This window comes from Lissotriton helveticus, chromosome 3_1 (assembly GCF_964261635.1).
Source record: "Lissotriton helveticus chromosome 3_1, aLisHel1.1, whole genome shotgun sequence".
NCBI lineage: Eukaryota > Metazoa > Chordata > Amphibia > Caudata > Salamandridae > Lissotriton > Lissotriton helveticus.
The window spans coordinates 2,089,205,829-2,089,224,727 of NC_136061.1; the positions used below are offsets into that span (position 1 = coordinate 2,089,205,829).

The 18,899-nt window shown below is 47.4% G+C and overlaps 1 protein-coding gene across 1 annotated transcript in view; it reads left to right on the plus strand.

Moving 5' to 3' along the window:
- ZNF710 (zinc finger protein 710) overlaps positions 1-18,899 on the plus strand; it is a 194,076-nt gene that overhangs the window by 167,801 nt on the left and 7,376 nt on the right. Inside the window, exons 3-4 of the mRNA XM_078683242.1 lie at positions 6,432-6,623; positions 7,232-7,406. Coding sequence (XP_078539368.1) covers positions 6,432-6,623; positions 7,232-7,406 — 367 coding nt within the window. The remainder of the gene's footprint in view (positions 1-6,431; positions 6,624-7,231; positions 7,407-18,899) is intronic.

Here is an 18,899-nt window from a genome sequence, read left to right on the forward strand (position 1 = left end):
ACTTAGCCCGCAAAAATGGCGTTGAACTCTCGCACCTACTCGACTCAACCTCCCCAGACGTCGCCTTCCTGATGGAGAGCTGGCTGAACCCCGCCTAGGCACCCGACATAGCCATAGCCGACCCGGAAGGCTACAAGATCACCCGCTGGGACCGCACCAACGGAGCAGGAGGAGGAATCGCCATCCTCAACAGGAACACTCTGAGTCTCGACCAACACCGATGACACCCTCAGCAACACCGAACACCTGCACTTCCAGATCCACACCAACCCTCATCTACAGACCCCCTGGACCCTGACCACAGTTCAACGACTCCATCGCCAACTTCGTCAGCACACATGCCCTCGCCTCCACGGACTACATCTTCCTCGGGGACCTGAACTTCCACCTCAAGAACAACAACGCCGCCAACTCCACCACCCTGATCAACAACCGAGCCAACCTCGGACTGAGACAACTCTTCACAACACCCACCCACTCCGCCGGTCACACGTTTGACCCCATCTTCTCCGCAAGCCCCCACTTCTCCTTTAAAATCACCACAACACTCCACTGGACCGACCATCGCTGCATCCACTTCACCTTAAAGAAACCCACCATGCACCACCGCACCCAACAGATGCCTCGCTGCTGCTGGAGCAAAGTCACCGAAGACCAGCTAACCACCACCCTCGCCCAGAGCCCACCCATCAACACCGCCGCCCGCAACCTCAGACAGTGGATCAACAACTGCGCCAACACCCTCGCCCCGATCAAGAAACCCTCCAACAGTCACACCAACAAGAAAGCCAGCTGGTTCACTGAAGACCTCTGGTCCTCCAAGCAAACCTGCCGAAAGCTGGAGAAGATATGGCTCTGTGAACAAACACCGGACAGCCACGCAGCCCACAAGAACGCCACCCGCAGACACCATCACCTCATCAGATCCACCAAAAGGGCCTCCTTCAAAGACCGCCTAGACAACAACGCGCACAACAGCAAAGAGCTCTTCAACATCGTGAAGGAACTCTCCAACCCCAGCTCCAACACCAACGACGTCTCACCCTCGCAAGACCTGTGCAACTCGCTGGCAACCTTCTTCCACCGCAAGATCACAGACTTCCACAGCAGCTTAAACGCCACGACTGCCCCGACAACCACTGAGACCTTCGCCCCCACAACCACCATCCACACCAACCGCCTGCTCTCCTGGACCAACATCAACCACCACGAGACCATCAAGATCATGAACACCATCCACTCCGGATCTCCGTCAGACCCATGCCCACACCACATCTTCAACAGAGCCAGCACAGCCATTTCACCCCATCTCCGGAAAGTCATCAACACCTCCTTAGAGACAGCAACCTTCACGGAGAGCTGGAAGCACGCCGAGATCGACGCCTTGCTCAAGAAACCCAAGGCGGACCCCAAGTACCTCAAAAACTTCCGGCCCATCTCCCTGCTCCTGTTCCCGGCAAAGGTCATCGAGAAGACCGTCAACGAACAACTGACCCGCTACCTCAAGAAGAACAACATCCTGGACCCTTCCCAGTCCGGGTTTGGCAGCAACCACAGCATCGTGACTGCCCTCATTGCCACCACCGATGACATCAAGTCCCAGCTGGACAACGGAGAAACGGCGGCCCTCATTCTCCTGGACATGTCAGCCGCCTTCGACACGGTCTGCCACCACACACTACGAACACTCCTCCACAACGCCGAGATCCAAGAGAAGGCCCTGGACTGGACCACCTCCTTCCTCTCCGGCAGAACACAGAGCGTCCGCCTTCCCCCCTTCCGCTCCGAAGCCACCAAGATCATCTGTGGCGTACACCAGGGCTCATCCCTCAGCTCAACTCTTTTAACATCTACATGGAACCGCTCGCCCATGTCGCCCGTCGGCACGATCGAAAACATCATCTTCTATGCCGATGACACCCAACTGATCCTCTCCCTCACCAAGGACCCCCAAACCGCCAAAACCAACCTTCACGGAGGAATGAAGACCATCGCTAAATAGATGAGGAACAGCCGACTGAAGCTGAACTCGGACAAGATGGAGGTCCTCATCCTCGGATCCACCCCTTCGGCCTGGGACGACTCCTGGTGGCAGACCGCACTAGGAACCCCCCCAACACCCACCTATCACGCCCGCAACCTAGGGGTCATCTTTGACTTCACCCTCTCCATGACTAAACAGGTCAACACCGTCTCCTCCTCCTGCTTCAACACCCTCCGCATGCTCTGCAGGATCTAAAAGTGGATTCTCACCGAAACAAGAAGAACAGTCACCCAGGCCCTCGTCAGCAGCAGGTTGGACTACGGAAACGCCCTCTACACAGGAGCCTTGGCCAAACTCCTGAGACGGCTCCAACGCATCCAGAACGCCTCTGCATGCCTGATCCTCAACATCCCTCGCCGCAGCCACATCACACCCCACCTGAGAGACCTGCAATGGCTCCCGGTCAACAAGAGGATAACCGTCAAGCTCCTCACCAACGCACACAAGACACTCCACAACACCAGACCAACGTACCTCAACAGAAGACTCGGCTTCTACACCCCCACCCGCCAGCTCCGCTCTAACGACCTCGCCCTCGCCAAAGTCTCCCGCTTCCGAAGAGCGACCTCCGGTGGCTGATCGTTCTCCCACCTCGTCGCCAAGACCTGGAACACCCTCCCCATCCACCTACGGCAGACCCAAGACCTGCTGACCTTTAGAAAACTCCTCAAGACCTGGCTTTTCGAGCAGTAGCAGAATTCCCCACCCCAGCGCCTTGAGACCCTCACGGGTGAGTAGTGCGCTTTACAAATTATATGATTGATTGATTGATTTAAACTGTGCAAAAAGTGCAAAAGTAAGTGCAAGATCAACAGATATCTGAACTAGAAGAATAACCCCACCCTGCCAGATCTCCTTATGCACTAAACCTATCAAAGCAGAGTGGGCCTTTTTAACCTTAATATCATGACTTCTGCTCTAAAGGTCCAAATTCAGTAACACCAACATGTGTCCAGCCGCGGCCCGTGGAGGGAGTTATGGTGGGGCAGTGAGGCGGGTAGGGGGAGGGGCGGGGTGGAGGGTGCTAAAAATCAGCATATGGATAATTGCAGGTAAGTAAACAATGTAATTAATAAAACGAATTTCGTAGCGCGCACTGCATCTCATTATGCGATGCCAGGCGCGCTACGAAATTCGTTTTATAAATTACATTGTTTTAACTCCCTCCACGGGCCGTGGCTGCATGTGCCCAAAAAACACGAGATCAGGTGCGAGGATCTAATCTGGAGAGATGTGGAATAAAGTGCAATACTAGTGTCAGATTTTGTTGGCCTTTCGTTTTTTTCCAGCAAAGGCGGCCTGTCTGGGAGCTGAACTGTGTGACATAAGATATACAAAACAGAAAATAAAGTGCCTATTTACATGATTTTAGACAAACTGAATGAGCTCTCTCTACAGAGTGAACCTATCAGAGCGAGTTTGGCTTTGCATCATTACTTTCAATACTTCAGTTCTTCTGAGGGACCAAATTCAGGGACACCAACATGTGCAAACATGTGCAAGAGAATACAGTGCGAGGACAGTGAGGATCTAATCTACAAAGATGCTGAATAAAGTGCATTACTAATGTCAAATTTCATTGGAGTTGTCATTTTGTTCCATCAGAGGCGGCTGGGAGCTGAACTGTGTGACATACAATTTACAAAAAAGCAAATAAACTGCCTATGTGCATGCTTTCTAACAAACAGATGACATTGACATCATGCAAGTTAGGAGGCAGAGTTTGACACAGTGGCACATTGCTTCTTTTAGAGCCGTTCTTGCCAAATCTTGACGGTTCTGATAGGATCATACAAAAGAAAAGCACCTCCAATGCTTCCACACATGTTGGTGTTCCCTTTGTCTGAAAGATAGTTTTTAATAGTCTCTGTCGAGTTTGTAGCAGTGCTGGACAAACGCGTATCAGATGCAGTAAGGACTCCTCTCTATAATTGCATAATCTGCATCTTGTGATATTTGATAATGCTTTCCAGTTGGGATTTAATTCTTTTATCTTCATGGGCACCAGTCTGGCCCTAAGAATTTCTTTCAAGCATTTCCTTCCCACTGCTTGGCTTAAATAAGGCTGTATTATGTTGGCTTCATATGGTGCAGTTAAGGCTGACTATCATTGCTTTTCGTGAATGCTGGCAGTAACCGGTTCTTGTCATATCATACAAATATGTTTGTTTATGGAGTTTCTCACAATCGTATAGCTTATTGCTTCCACAGACCAAATCTCGAGTGCAGATTTAAGGTCTCCACCCCGATATTGAAATGAGTACTCCATGGTGTCTGCTGCTCACTTTATATTGTTTTTAACACATCCTACAGAGATCCTGCTGGAGCTTTCAAAATTCGATAGAAATATTTTGCAGTTGTGCCCAAGCATTCCTTTTTTTGGAAACCGATTTGAATATTTTTAAAATATCAAATACCATAGTCAGTTCAGTCATCACTCATCTGTTCAATTATGCACGAGCAATGCAGCAGTGAACTCCCCCACCCCTCTTGAGTCGATACTGCCCAAGCATTCCTATTGGGCTATATAATTTACTGTGCAGTTTACATAGGGAACATAAAGTTGCTTGTACTTTTGACTTCATCCTGTTTTGATGTATGGTCCCGTTCCCTGTGTCACTAAACCAGGCTCCTAAGAAGTTGTAGTTTTTTGGCGATAATATCGTCAAAGGGCCCAGCCTCCATATTTTTGCGATGTTTTCCTTGCGTAACGGACAAATATCAACACTTTTGTTTTACTTTGATTGTCAACAAGTTCATTACATTTGTTAAATGTATGTAAGGCATGCCTTCTGGAGCTGTATCTGTGTATGGTCAAAAATTAGCATATCATCTGCATACTGTAGTAGGTGCACTTTCTTTTGACCTATCTTTGGTATGGCTAGATTAGTGTTCTGTAGCTCTTTGCCTGCAGTATAGAAGTTAAATAGTGTTGGCATAAGAACACATCCATGCTTCACGCCCCGGTCTGTATAGAATTTTGGGGATACCGTCTCATCCGCACTGGTCCTGCTGTCGATCGAAATGATGGCATTCAGGAGGCTGTCCGGGATTTTCCAGTTTTTAAGTTTATCCCATAGTTTGCTCCGTACTATGCAGTCGTATGCGGTAGAGTAGTCTACGAAGCAGGCGAACGCTGGCAAATTGTTCTTAACATTGGCTTTCTGTTCAATGTAAGCTAAGGCAACAGCACTTTCGAAGGTTGAGCCCCCTTTACGAAATCTGGTTTGTTAGAAGGGGAGCAACCCTTCTTCAACCCATTTTGTTAATTCATCCAGTAGGGTACTCGCATGGGCCTTCCCCCTGGTTGACTGTCCATGATTGAGGAGACATCGGAACAAGAAGGTGTCTTTCAGCATCTTCTGTCCTCCTTTGCAATCCTCGGTTCAACAACAAGTCTCTTCAGGGCCAAGTCTTCTCAACCTAAGTCTCAAGCATTTAGAATGCTCTGTACTGTTCTTTACAACTGATATTAGATCCCCTTTTTTTTAGGAGGGTCCTTAAGACCTGGCTGTCACATTATATTCCCCTCAAGTCTTTCTTATTAGTCTTCAGTCTAGCGCCAAGAAGCCTTCGGGTTGTAATGCCCTGTTGAAACATCGATTAATTAAAAAAAAAAGGGAGACGGGTAAATAAAAAAACTTGATTTTCTTTGTTCCCAGAATATGCGGAATCTGTGCTATAGTTGTGTTTTGTTAAACTGTAAAAATATAGTAAAAAGATTAAAAACAAATTCTAACATGGTTTGTTGCCAGTGCCAGAACCTGTATTGTATCGAATTGTGCGTCAGCATCTTTCCTTCATTACTCCATCTAACAAGGGAGTGTTCCCCTCAGCAAAGAAGGAAACAGTTCCTTCTGCCTCTCAAGGTAGTGTACTCCTGGATATAACTGAGGAAAGGAAAAAATCGAAGCAGAAAGCAGTTCAGAGCATTACAGTCTCAAGGTGTGGCATTTTTCAGAATTCGGTGCGACACAAATAGGGAAACCCGCTATTTTTTTTGCTCCTTGCAAATCTCAAACTCCCTTCTAAAATGTACACACATGTATGTGTATGCCACCTAATGACACGGCAGGGCAATCTATGTAGGGTTTTCCTCTGAGTCTTTCTTGGGCCAAAGTTGTGGAGCTGTTCCTTTTCTGGCCCTAAGCTTGCAGATAGGCCTCGAGCCCTGCTGTTAGAGCTGGCATTGTGACAGGCTGGATATTCGAACAGGGAAAAGCTCCACATTTCTCACCATCCTACGAGTCCTTTGCCATTCCTATCTGTACTTTATTTCCCAACCATATAGTGCTTACTGTCTAAAACAAACACATTATAAACTGCCTCTTATTACATGTACTGGTGAAATGCCTTGATAAAAAGTTTGTTTTTTGTGTTTCTTTAGGGAGTGAAGGAGTTCAAATGTGAGGTGTGTGGGCGAGAGTTCACCCTACATGCCAACATGAAGCGGCATATGCTGATCCACGCCAGTGTCCGTCCCTACGAGTGCGCCACCTGCTTTAAGACCTTTGTTCAAAAGCAGACGCTCAAGACCCATATGATCGTGCACTCTCCAGTCAAGCCTTTCAAATGCAAGGTACAGTAATGCTCTTATGGCATCCCATTAAGTCTCGACCAATTGCTGTGAAATTGCTATTCCGCCATCTTACTGTGTGGAAATGATTTGAGTTGCAAGGCCGAATTAATGAACTGAGATCAGACCAGTAAATTTGTTGACAAAAAAGGTTTCTGGGTCCCCTAAGGGGACTCCCCTTGTGTATTTATTTTCTTCTTTGGAGCCTGATGCGCCACTGCTGAAAGCCATGGCTCCTGAATACAAAGGCTGCTTGGTCTTACTTCCACTTCCTGCCTCATGCTTCCACCAATGTACTCTTCCTGCCTCTTTATCACACTTTGTTTCTTTTTCATCCCTTCTTTCTCAATTCATTACTGCTTTTCTATCATTCTCTTCCTTTCTCCCTTTCTCTTTGTTGTTTTTGGTCAAACATCTGATGACACTAAATAAATCCCTGTCCCCACCAACAGAAGTGACCTTTACAAGTTAAGCAATGAATCTTTTCATAGACTCTACACCCCGTTAAAATGTTTCACTAATCACTAGCCAAATAGATGTGTTTCCATATGTACAGTTTTTTTAAGGTGACTTGAGATTCTGTGCTAACTGCAGCTGGGCTTTTGTTTCAGGTGTGTGGGAAGTCCTTTAACCGCATGTATAATCTGCTGGGTCACATGCACCTGCACGCTGGGAGCAAACCCTATAAATGTCCATACTGCTCAAGCAAATTTAATCTAAAGGGGAATCTGAGCCGCCACATGAAGGTCAAACATGGAGTTGTGGACGTCAACTTGGATAATCAAGGTATGTGTCCGTTAATCCATCTTCTGGTGCCCACCAAGAACCGTGTGAATATCTTCCGTTCTGCTGTGGTATGCTGCAAACTCTTTGCACAGGTCTGCTTATTTGTCATTGAGTGCCTGCCCCAAGCATTAAACATGCTGCATTTCCCAGAGCTCCGTCTCAAAGAGTTACTTGAAGCCAGCCTTCTCTAAACGTTTCTTGCATCAAGGTACATTACTTCCTCTAAAGCTGCCTGTCACAGCAGCTTATCGTTTTTGTGGCAGAAAAAAATAAGCACTATTCAGATGCCTTAAATTCCTATGGTGGATACACATCTAAACCCACCCTAGATAGAATATGACTAATTCTAATCTTCCATAATTTTCTCATGTTTGTGGATTTCCAAGTGAGACATTGGGCTTTCATTATTTTATAATCCTTTTCAAAATAAGACTACAAAATACATAAAAAAACATAATTGTAGAAGCAAAGCAAGTCACGTTAGCATCTTGACTCCATTCAGCTACCATTCCTAGTAAAGAAATATTCTGCATATACAGCTTCGGAAACAAGCAATCATACAAGAACTTTGTGAATGCTGGTGATTTTCAAAGAACTCGCCCACAAACCACAGATAATTCTAGGGCAAAGAGCTCACTAGCACATGAAATAATGAGATTGGTGATAAAAAATCTCCTTCACTCGCTTTATCCCTTGTAGACTAAGGATGTCCTCTCCTTCGTGAACTGTTAACTGGTTCAGACTCTCCACTTGGCCCAAGCCTTTTTAAAGATGTAATTGCACTGCAATTACGCCCTTATTAACACGTCTTTTAATAAAGCCTTATGGCCTGATTTAGAGCTTAGCAGATGATTGACATCTGTCAAAAGTAGCAGATGTAGTGGCTTCCCTAGTTGGAGTGTATAAGGCATCTATGCATTTTAAATAGAGTGAAACATTCGCCAAACTCTAAATAAGGCCCTTTGTTCCACTAGCCTTTAAGGCCTCTGTTATGGCCCAGCTTCTGAAAAGCCCACATTTCATTCTACGGATCTGATGAATATTAGACTAATTCCAAGTCTGGGTTTTTTCCGCCAAACTAAAGTTAGTTGTCACCTTGTAACTAAGATATTTTGTTCAAAATCAGGCAGGCTTGATTTGAACTGAGTATGGATGGAAGTGTACTATTCTCTGTTAGGCCTCTCAGTGCACCTTACACTGTAGATCAGAATACACTGTTATGCCAGCTGAGCTTGGAGGGATGCAGTGGCAGAGTGTTGGAGTAGATCACGTCCATCCAGAGCAATTGATGTCAGCAAGGGGGACTGGACCCTTTCAGAGCAGCTCTTGATGGGTGGGCCTGGAGATTCCCACAGGGCTCGGCACTGAGTCTAGTGCCACGTAGCATTTACATGGGTGCCTTGGCCAGACGAATCTTTGATTTTGAGCTCTGTGACCATGCACGTGTAGATGTTACATTGATTTGTTTGTATTTTGTTCCTGCTTGGCAGAGTCCAGCTCATATTTGAAAATGTGCTTGAAAGCAATGAGTGAATAATAGATGCAGACCGACTTTCTACTGCAGCAGGGCCAAAGTACTGTTCTGTTTACATCACTGTTTGGACTTCAGATTTCTGGGCATGCTGCCAAAACGTTCACCAGTTGTCCTTACCCTTGGTGTTTTTCTATGTGGTATGTCCTTTACTACCCAAGTGTGCATTGTGGTGCAATCCAGCAAAGTCCATCTATACATTCTCTGACAGATAGTGTATTTTATTTTGTTGCAAATCACTGTGTATTGTATGGTGCATGATCCTCTCCAGGCTAGATTACTGCAGTGATCTATATCTATTATTGTCTAAAACGTTACTCCATCAGCACCACCACCTTCAGAACCCAGGCGACAGACTGATCACTGAATGTTAGTGGCATGACCCTATATTCGAATGATTGTTGAACTCTACACTGGTTGCCTGTAGAGGAGCTTCTCACATTCAAGACCCTGTGCAAGGCATACCTGGGACTTGGACCTGACTTTGACTTAAAAGTTTCCGCACTATTGCCAGGTTCTCAACTTCGGTTCCACAGGCCTAGCTCCCTTACAGCGGCATCTTTTCCAGATGACTCGGACTGGTGGTAGTGCCTTCAGAGTGGAAGAGGTCACACTCTGGAACTTCCTACCCATGACACTCCGGTTGACCATCTTGCCTTCCATAAATTCAAATCCTGTCTGTATTTAACCCAATCCAGTCTGCTCCTGATGAATGGTTTAATGGGAGCGTTACTGTAATTTCAATCTTTAGATCCACAAAGCCTTTGGCTAAGCAGGTGTGCTACAATTAAAATTACGTAACAAAAATAAGTGTAACCATTCCATCATAGAATGCAATGCAAAGTGGTGGCTGCTATATTTTAGCCTTCTCTGCAGCGTTGAAAACCTTTATCTGCCTGACACGTGAAATGGTCGTATATATATTCATACATTCCATACCTATTTACTATTAGCTGCTTATGAATTGAGATGTTTTGCACACTTTTGTATTCTCCTTGAGGTGCTCTCCAATAAGCACCACTGACTGGGATTTCTTTCCATGGCCCACACACAACCTCAGTTTGATCACTTTGCTGCGGTAAATCTATGAAGCCCCTAGTCTGAAGTTTATTGGCTTTTTTTTGTAAAATTGGTCAAGAGCATGGCAACCGCCATCTCCCAGTTACAAAATGTAGTGCTGTTAAGTGTTTGGTACAGTAGGAGCTGTGGGTCATTGTGCAGGGTAGTGGGAAAACATTCCCTTCACAATTACCCCTGTCTGTCCCAGTAGCGTAATATGGCCGATAGGAAGAACAGCAGCATTTAGTCCCAGGCTGTCTCCTGGGACAGTTCTGCCTAAGAGGAGTCTGGTATATGTATGTTCAAGCATGATCCAAATTTTCTTTGGTAGACCCTTCTCACTGATGCAGGTTCGATTTCAGTTAGGCATTTATATTGTGAGTGTGAATCTGGAATGGTTAGCCTAGCTTTAAAAACTGATGTGCGTAGAACCTTTCTTCAAGTTCTCAGTGTTTAAAGGTGGATTTCATTTTTTTTAAATATATTAACGTATATTTGATGAATACTGAGGGTGCTAATTTAAAGGGTGGGAGTTCAACCTCTTATTAGGAGCTAGTGAGAAGCTTATCGCTAAATAATCCTGCAAGCATGAGCTTACCCACCAATGCAAGTTCTTGTGTAACAGTGTGAGTCATTTGGATGCATATATGCGTGATATTATGCAACATTGGTTGTGGTTACATTGACTCCTAGAGATCTGACTGTATTGCTTTCTGATATCAATACAACTGTGTCACTTAGTGATCTAATCACGTCTTGCCATTTGCTAATGCTCAAAGCCCTAAACATTGAATTTTTAAACTGGCTACAATGCTAAATTCTTTTTCACTCTCCCTTTAGTTCCAACATACATTTCCTAAGTCTTTCATTTGGGATAGAACGTTATCTCCATGTAATGCTAGCTCATGATAATTCTGAAAGAGATGTCTGGGTTTTAACCATAGGGCGAAGCTGTTCCATCTGTGTGTTTTTGTCTGATTTCTTGGGCAATCGGTTCCATTGTGACATCAAATAGGAATCACAGTATTGGAGAACTCTTCCACGCATATCTACAAAGAAATAGTGATAGAAAAAATGCAGTTAACTTTAATTTGTGTAAGAGAATTACAATAGGATATCGTACATTTTATGACGTTTGACAAAAACACATTTCAAACAAGCATTTGCAATGCAATAGTTCTCACATTTTTTAGAGTTAGAGCTATTGGCGTTGCAATGTAAATGTTTTTAACTTAAGACCATTACAGCTAATTGAAAAGTTTAAATATGCAAAACAAAATCCGTCTTAGGAGGGCAGATAGGGAAAGAAAATGGTTTATAAAGTAGGTGAGTTGGCTAAAAGGAGTGTTTTGGGTCAGCCGGTGAGTTGATATGGAGTGGGCGGGGTAGAAAGAGACTCCATGCACCCCCCCTGCACAGCAAGCAAGATACACACATGGTGATAGTTCCACCTTTAGAGTGCAAGAGTAGGATTAGTGTTAGGCTCTGGCCCCACCTCAAGCAGGAAAGACTTTGCAGGATTAAAATAAGTTTTTTCCTTTCTGCTGTCTATGCTTTCATTCTTGATGTTGCCCCCACCTTTCTATTTCTAATAAACACTTTGTGGTGAGGTCGATCAATTCAGGAGAAAACGTATTTCAGGCAACTGTCCCAGGTGAACAAAATATTGACATTATATTTCAGTAGGCCTTTGAAAGGTGTACAGATTGGGGCTCTTTGCATAATTGAGTCAGTAGGGTCAGAGTCTATACTTTGACCATGTGTGTCACTTTCCCAGTAGTGATCAAAGAATTGTTCCTGATTCTACCAGCTGATTTCTATATAGTTGGTTGACTGATGCTCGAAAGCTATCATAGCCAATGGCTATTATTTGTTCATTTGTTGATACCTTCTTTACTTCATCTCAGAGACGTGAAGTTCATGCTCTGTCAAAGTTTTCAGGTCGTTTACCGGGAGAGAGAGAGAGAGAGAGATGGTTGATCACATCACATTATTGTTACTGAGCGGTGGGTTATAAATCCTAAAGAAACTTGAGTTCGCAATTAAAAAAACTGTCATGGCCTTACACTTTCCAGCCTTTCGGACTAGAAGTACCCCAGGTAGTCTTTAATTTAATGAATCAAAACATATGTGTTTCTAAAGACCATGTGAACTTGTAGCATGTACACTCATGTACATTAGTATGTTATTGTCAGTTAAGGTAGTTTCTGAATACCTTGTAATATAAGCAGCCATCCCAGTCATGTGTTAGATCACTCCGTGGTAGAGTCCAGTTCCAAATTCAAACTCCCCTATGCAATTATCATTTTTGTTGGCTTTATTAAAATAGAATTATATCTTTGTATTTGTATAGAAATGCTGTATTCAGCCGCAACCTCGTGGTCTTAGGGTGTTTTTAGAACATGTTTTACATACCTGAAATGGCACTGAAGAAGACACTAGCATAGTGTCCCTTCTATGCTGGTCCTTGGCCGGGTTACTTCTAATCGCCTGCCCCTTCTTTTCAACACTGCCCTGTAGTGCCGTCAAGTGGCCACTTCATAGATGACGGTCAACTAGCTTTAAAAAAAACTTTTATTGCGAAATCAACATCCTCCATTTTACAGCTCTGAAAGAATACAGTGATGTATAAACATGAGGAAATAACAGATCCACGTTCACACCTGGGGGAAGGGGGAGTGGGGTTGGGGCGTGGAGGAGGGGGGAGAGGTTGTTGGACGGACTGTCCGACTGCTATGTACGTGTGTGCGCGTGTCCTGCGTGTACTAACTCTAACATTGGCAGGCCGGTTCAGGTGCATTACAAAGACTAACATTACGTTTGATCATCATTCATAACCCCTCTTATGTGCAACAATATGTAATAGGAATACAAATAAAATATGTTAAAAAATAGTATCATTATCGTTTGCTGCTTGTGTAATCCATGTCTAAATTTGTTTTTTGCTTTTTCTTTTACTGCTAATTCAAGAATGCACGACCATCACAAGAGCACACACTAGCACTAAGCCACAAGACCATTAAGTATAATAAACAAAAGTTTGTTTACCCTGGACCTTCAATGAATGATAATTAGGTGTCTGACTGATAAGGTTAGTAAGGCATTGTAAGACAAAATTAGTACATTTGTGTGATACGAAGGTGGAGACTAGATTCGAAGCTACCGAAAACGTAGACCTACATTAATATATAGTTACAGGTGGCAGATGCAAGAGTAGGTTCAATCTTTTGGTTAAATCCCATCAGAAGCAAGACAAGGTCGCTGCTCAGCATTTGTACTGAAGCTGCACAACACCTGTAACATTGCATCATGACACGGGGAGGGTAAGGGCCGGCACACCAATGCAACGCAAAGACACAGGACCCAACCTAAGGTTCATCTAAATATGATTTTCCTGATAAACAATATAGAAAACGAGGCTGCCAATATCAGTCCAACCTTGCAGTCAGAAATGTCTCTTTATTACTCTTCAGATGAAAGAACCAGGCATAAAGTCTGCACAATGACAGAGGTAACTGGTTAATTCCATGCCCATGCAGGCACAGCGCAGCAACTATCTGAACAGATATAGGGCCTCATGTATAAAGGGTTTTAGTGTTTGCAAACCCTCTGCACCAGCGTACCCGAGGGTTTGCGACTGCTAAAACCCCTTTTTCTTAGTGCACTAAACCGATTTACCAATTTGAAAAAAAGTTTTTGAAATCTTTGAATGAGATTAGGATTAGAAATAGCTACTTGGGATGGGCATACTAAGGACGATCCTTGCAAATACTGATTCTTTATAGTACGTATTAATGTTTTGCGACCGAAATCTGGTCCACGGAACCACTGTTTACTGATACCAAATGTTTGTTAAACTTTTACCAGAGGATCAGGTATACATATTAGAACCTCAGACCTAACTCTTCTGTACGTCTTTTGACCTTGATACTACTTGATACTACAGTACTGTGCTGCTTTGCTGCCAGAAGGACTGCTACTTTGCTGCTCTGCTAATCTGCTAACCTGCTTGCTGAGAAGGAAGACTGGACCTGCACCCCTCATCCCAGGCAGAAGAGACTCCAAGGTTCAGCTGACTGAACTGCTGTTCGGAGCTTCAAAGACATAAGCCCTAGAGGGTCCCTCATCTACCCAGCTGAATTGCCACCTGGACCTGCAACTGGACCTGAACCTGGACCTGCCTGAGCCCTGCTGGCCTCTGCTGGAGTGTTGCTGAGTTTCCTAAGAGGTGCCCTTCATGTCCTGGACCCTTAATAATAATAATAAATAATGTGGCATCAGTGGAGCCCTCTCCCCAAGAAAAGGAGAAATCCTGACGTGTTTGGCTCTTTGCGTCCACAACCTGGCCTGTTTGTGCCAAGATATTGCTGCCCACCAATGCTAGGCACCTGTGAACCTGACTCTTCATGCCAAAGTGACTGTCAGCGGCGCCTGGCAACACAAGATATGCACTTCGCGCTCCAGCATCGACAGCTTGTGGTGACAGCCAACTCGAAGCTCTAGCAATAACTGTAGGCGATACCCAACAGGAACTTCGTGCTACATTGTCCGTCCACGACGCCGGCCCTGCTCTTCGAGATGCATCGACGACCATTCATGACGCTCTCCCTGAACCTTGCCTCTCCCATTTCTCCTGTTTTCACTCTTGTTTTGACAGATCATGCCGTAATTTTCTAATTAGAAGTACATGCTCTGCTTGCCAAAGGGGCAATATTTCCCCAGAGACAGACAGGGCCAGAGTATACTACTTTAGGTGCTTTCAGGTGCCCAAGGAGGACTGCGAGTTGCGACCTCTGACCGATCCATGGTTTCTGAATACCATCTTTCAGAAGGATAAATTCAACATAGAATGTTGTCTTTGGACTCGTAGGACCATATTTCCATGTGCCCATACTGCAGTCCCACATGGATTTCTTCCACTCAAATGTGGGCGAGGAATAATTCTAGTTCAACATCCTCCCCATCAGCCTCACCTTGGTGCCCCCCTCCACCCCCAGCAGGTCTTCATAAAGGTGATTGCAGAGTTTGTGGCTTATTTTCGTAGGACATGGGTTCAAATATTGCCTACCTCAACAACAAGCTGATGGCAGGCTGGCTAGAGTCTGTTGCAGACTACCTGCAATCAATCAGGGGTTTATAAAGCACGCTACTCACCCATGAGGGCCTCAAGGCGCTTGGGGGTTTAGGGGGGTGCAGTTCCGGATCAGTCGAAGAGCCAGGTCTTGAGACTCTTCCTGAAGGTGTGCAGTGTGGGGGAGAGTCTGATGTTGACTGAGCGCTCGTTCCAGGTCTTTGCTGAGACGTAGGAGAAGGCTCTTTCACCTGCTCTGGATCTGCGGATGTGTGGGGTTTCTGCCAGGGCGAGGTCGGCGGAGCGGAGGTTCCTTTTGGGTACGTGGAAGGAGACTCTTTTGTTGAGGTATTTGGGTCCAATGTCGAGGGATTTGTAGGCGGGGATGAGTAGCTTGAAGGTTACTCTCTTCTCAATGAGGAGCCAGTGGAGGTCTCGTAGGTGCGGGGTCATGCGCTTGTGTCCTGGGGTTCCGAGGACAAGTCTGGCTGCGGTGTTCTGGATGGTTTGGAGCTTGTGTATCAGTGTCTTGTTGATTCCAGCATAGAGTGCGTTGCCGTAGTCAAGCCTGCTGGTTATGAGTGTGTGGGTGATGGTCTTTCTGCATTCGGGTGGGATCCACTTGAAGGTCTTACGGAGGATGCGGAGGGTGTTGAAGCAGGTGGAGGCGACGACTTTGATCTGGCGGGTCAGGGTGAGGGAGGAGTCTAGGATGATGCAGAGGGTCCAAACGTGGTCCGTTGGGGTGGGGGGGTTTCTGAGGGTAGGGGGCCACCAGGCGCTGCCCCACGCAGTGGGAGAGGGTCCAAGGATGAGGACCTCTGTCTTCTCTAAGTTCAGTTTTAGGCAGCTGTCACTCATCCAGACTGCTACGTCCTTCATTCCTTCTTGGAAGCAGAGTCGGGTGTCTTCAGGCTTCTTCGTGAGAGACCGGATGCGCTGGATGTCGTCAGCGTAGGATACTATGGTGAGCCCATGCTGTCTGACGATGGCGGCGAAGGGGGGCCATGTATATGTTGAAGAGCGAGGATCCTTGGGGTTAATCACAGTTAATCTCTGTAGGTTCGAAGAGGAAGGAAGGGAGTCTGATCTTTTGGGTTCTGCCGGAGGCAAAGGAGCAGATCGAGGGCGGTACCTCTTATACCGGCCTCATGGATTCTGGCTGTGAGTGTATGGTGTGAGACGGTGTCAAAGGCTGCGGAGAGGTCTAGTAGGATGAGGGCCGCGATATGGCCCTGGTCGAGTAGCATGCAGATGTCGTCAATGGTGGCGAAGAGGGCGGTCTCGGTGCTGTGGTTGCTGCGGAATCCAGACTGGGAGGAGTCGAGGATGGCGTTCTCTTCGATAAAGGTGGTCGGCTGGGCGTTGATGAATCTCTCAGTGACTTTGGCTGCGAAGGGAAGGAGAGAGATGGGCCGGTAGTTTTTCAGGTCCATCGGGTCGGCCGAGGGTTTCTTGAGGAGGGGCTTGACCTCTGCCCTCTTCCAGTCTTCGGGGAAGTTACCGGATTTATGGGAGGAGTTGATGGTCTGGCCTAGTTTGGGTGCTCTGGCGGCCTCGGGTCTGTGGTAGATGTGTGGTGAGCAGGGGTCTGTGGAGGCTTCTGAGTGGGTATTCCTCATGGTCGTGGTGGTGTCTTATGTGTTGGCAGGTTTCTAAATGGTGATAGTTGGCTGGTTGTCGGTGGTGAAGTGGGGTGTGGTGTCCGGAGTTTGTTAGCTGAAGTTGTCGTGGAGGCCCTTGAATTTCAGGTGGAAGTCGGAGCTAAGCTTGTTGCAGAGGTCCTAAGATAGTGTGACATCCGAGGCTTCGCTGGGGGTTTTTGTGAACCGTTGTATGAACTTGAAGAGTTCTTTTGCATTACTTGCGTTGGTGTGGATTTTGTTCTTGATGAAGTTCCGTTTGGTGGTTCTTATGCGCTGGTGGTATTCTTTCATGGCGTTCCTGTAGTTGTTCTGGTCTTCGGTGGTTTTACTGTTCCGCCAGTGTTTCTTGAGTCTGCTGGAGTGCCTGTCTTCTTGGAGGTCGTGGTGAACCAGGCAGTCTTCAGGGGGCGTTGTTTGGCGGGGTGGCGGAGGGGTGCGAGCTTATCAGCGCAGCTGGTGATCCGGCGGTGTGGTTCTTTGGCTGCGGCGTCAGTCCTGATGTGGTGGGGGGTTTGTGAAGGAGGGTGGTGTTTAGGTGTTCCTCTGTGATCCTGTTCCTTTGTGGCGGGTGCGGGCCTGTGTGGGTGCGATGGTGGTGTTGAAGGTGAAGTGTACGCAGTGGTGGTCTGTCCAGAGTGGCTGCGTGGTGTGGCTAAAGTGGATGTTCATCCCTTCTGCGAAAATGGGGTCGAGGGTGTGTCCGGCTCGGTGAGTGGAGGTGGTGAAGAGATGTTTCAGTCTGAGGTTGGCTAGGTTGTCAAGGAGGGTGGTGTAGTCGGAGTGGCTGTGGTTGTCGAGGTGGAAGTTCAGGTCTCCGATGAGGATATAATCCCTGGAAATGATGGCGTGGGGTACGACAAGGTCAGCAATGGTGGTGGCGGAGGAGGCGCAAGGCCAAGGGGGGGTATGTAGACGAGGGTCCCGTGCAGTATGGTTCTGGAGCTGGTCTGACTCTGGAAGTAGAGGTGCTCTGTGTTGGAGCGGGGGTCGTCCGTGCTGGAGGTGGAGAGTCGGAGGGAGCTCTTGTGTGCGATGGCAAGACCTCCTCCTGGGCAGTGGGGGCGGTCCTTTCCTTGGATCTTGTATCCGTTGGGGATGGCGGGGTGGAGATGGCGTTGGTCCAAGTTACTGTGAAGAAGGCGACGTCTGGCGCGAGTGTGTCAAGCAGGACCCAGATTTCTGCAGTGTGTCTGCTTAATGAGCGCACGTTGAGGAGGATGCACGTAAGGGCTTTGGTGGTACGGGCGTGCGGTGTGGGTTCGCAGTCGTGGGGGTGCTGTCGATGGTGAAGGATTGTCCACAGTGTAGGCAGAAGAACTGGCCATGGGTGGTGCTTGGCATCGATCTCTGGCAGTTGGTGTTCCTACCGGGGTTGAGTGCGAGGAGAGCGGTGGAGTTGTAGTGGTGGATGGGTCGTAGATCCAGGTTTCCTGGCGCTGGCCGCGGTTGGGTCGCGGACGGTCGCAGACGGGCTTGCCTTTGGCGCATGTCCGCTGTGCAACCGCAGTGGAGAGAATTCCTTTTGTAGGGACCATTCTGGACACAGGGACTTTCAAATTCTTTTCATCTCTGCAGGTCAGGTCGGTGACCCGACCTGACCTGGTCAGAGCCGGTCGCTCCTCCCGCCTCGAGTGTGCCCGGTTCCGCTTGCCACCACCGCTGCCGCTGCCAAGTGGGTATCTGCCCCCAGAATTGTGCCGGTAATTTATTGTGCTGTTTTATCCTCTGTTGTGCCCCTGCCCCTGCTGTAGCTTGCTTTGCCCCCTGCATTGTGCCCGTTATCATCTCTTGGACCCTGTTTGTGTTTCTGCCCCCTGCATTGTGCCTGTGCTCTGTTTATTTATTTTTTCATCGTTGTGCCCCTGCTCGCCCTGCGCCCCCACCGCCGTCTCTATTGCTGACCCACCCCGCTCCCTGCCACTGCTCCCCGCGGCCCCACCCCCGTTCCCTCCAGCATCTACGTTCCCCTCCCCACTCGCCACCCCGCTCCCGCCTCCCAGCTGCTCCTCCCTCGCTCCGCCCCCCTCCACTCTCCACTTATGGCAGAGTGGCAAACGCGCAGCGGGTGCAAAGGCAAACCCGTCTACGCCCGTTCTCGCCTGGACCGCGCCCAGCGCTAGACCCCCTGGCCCCCGCCGAGGCCATCCCACCCGCCGGACGTACGATGCCGCCACCCTCACCGCACT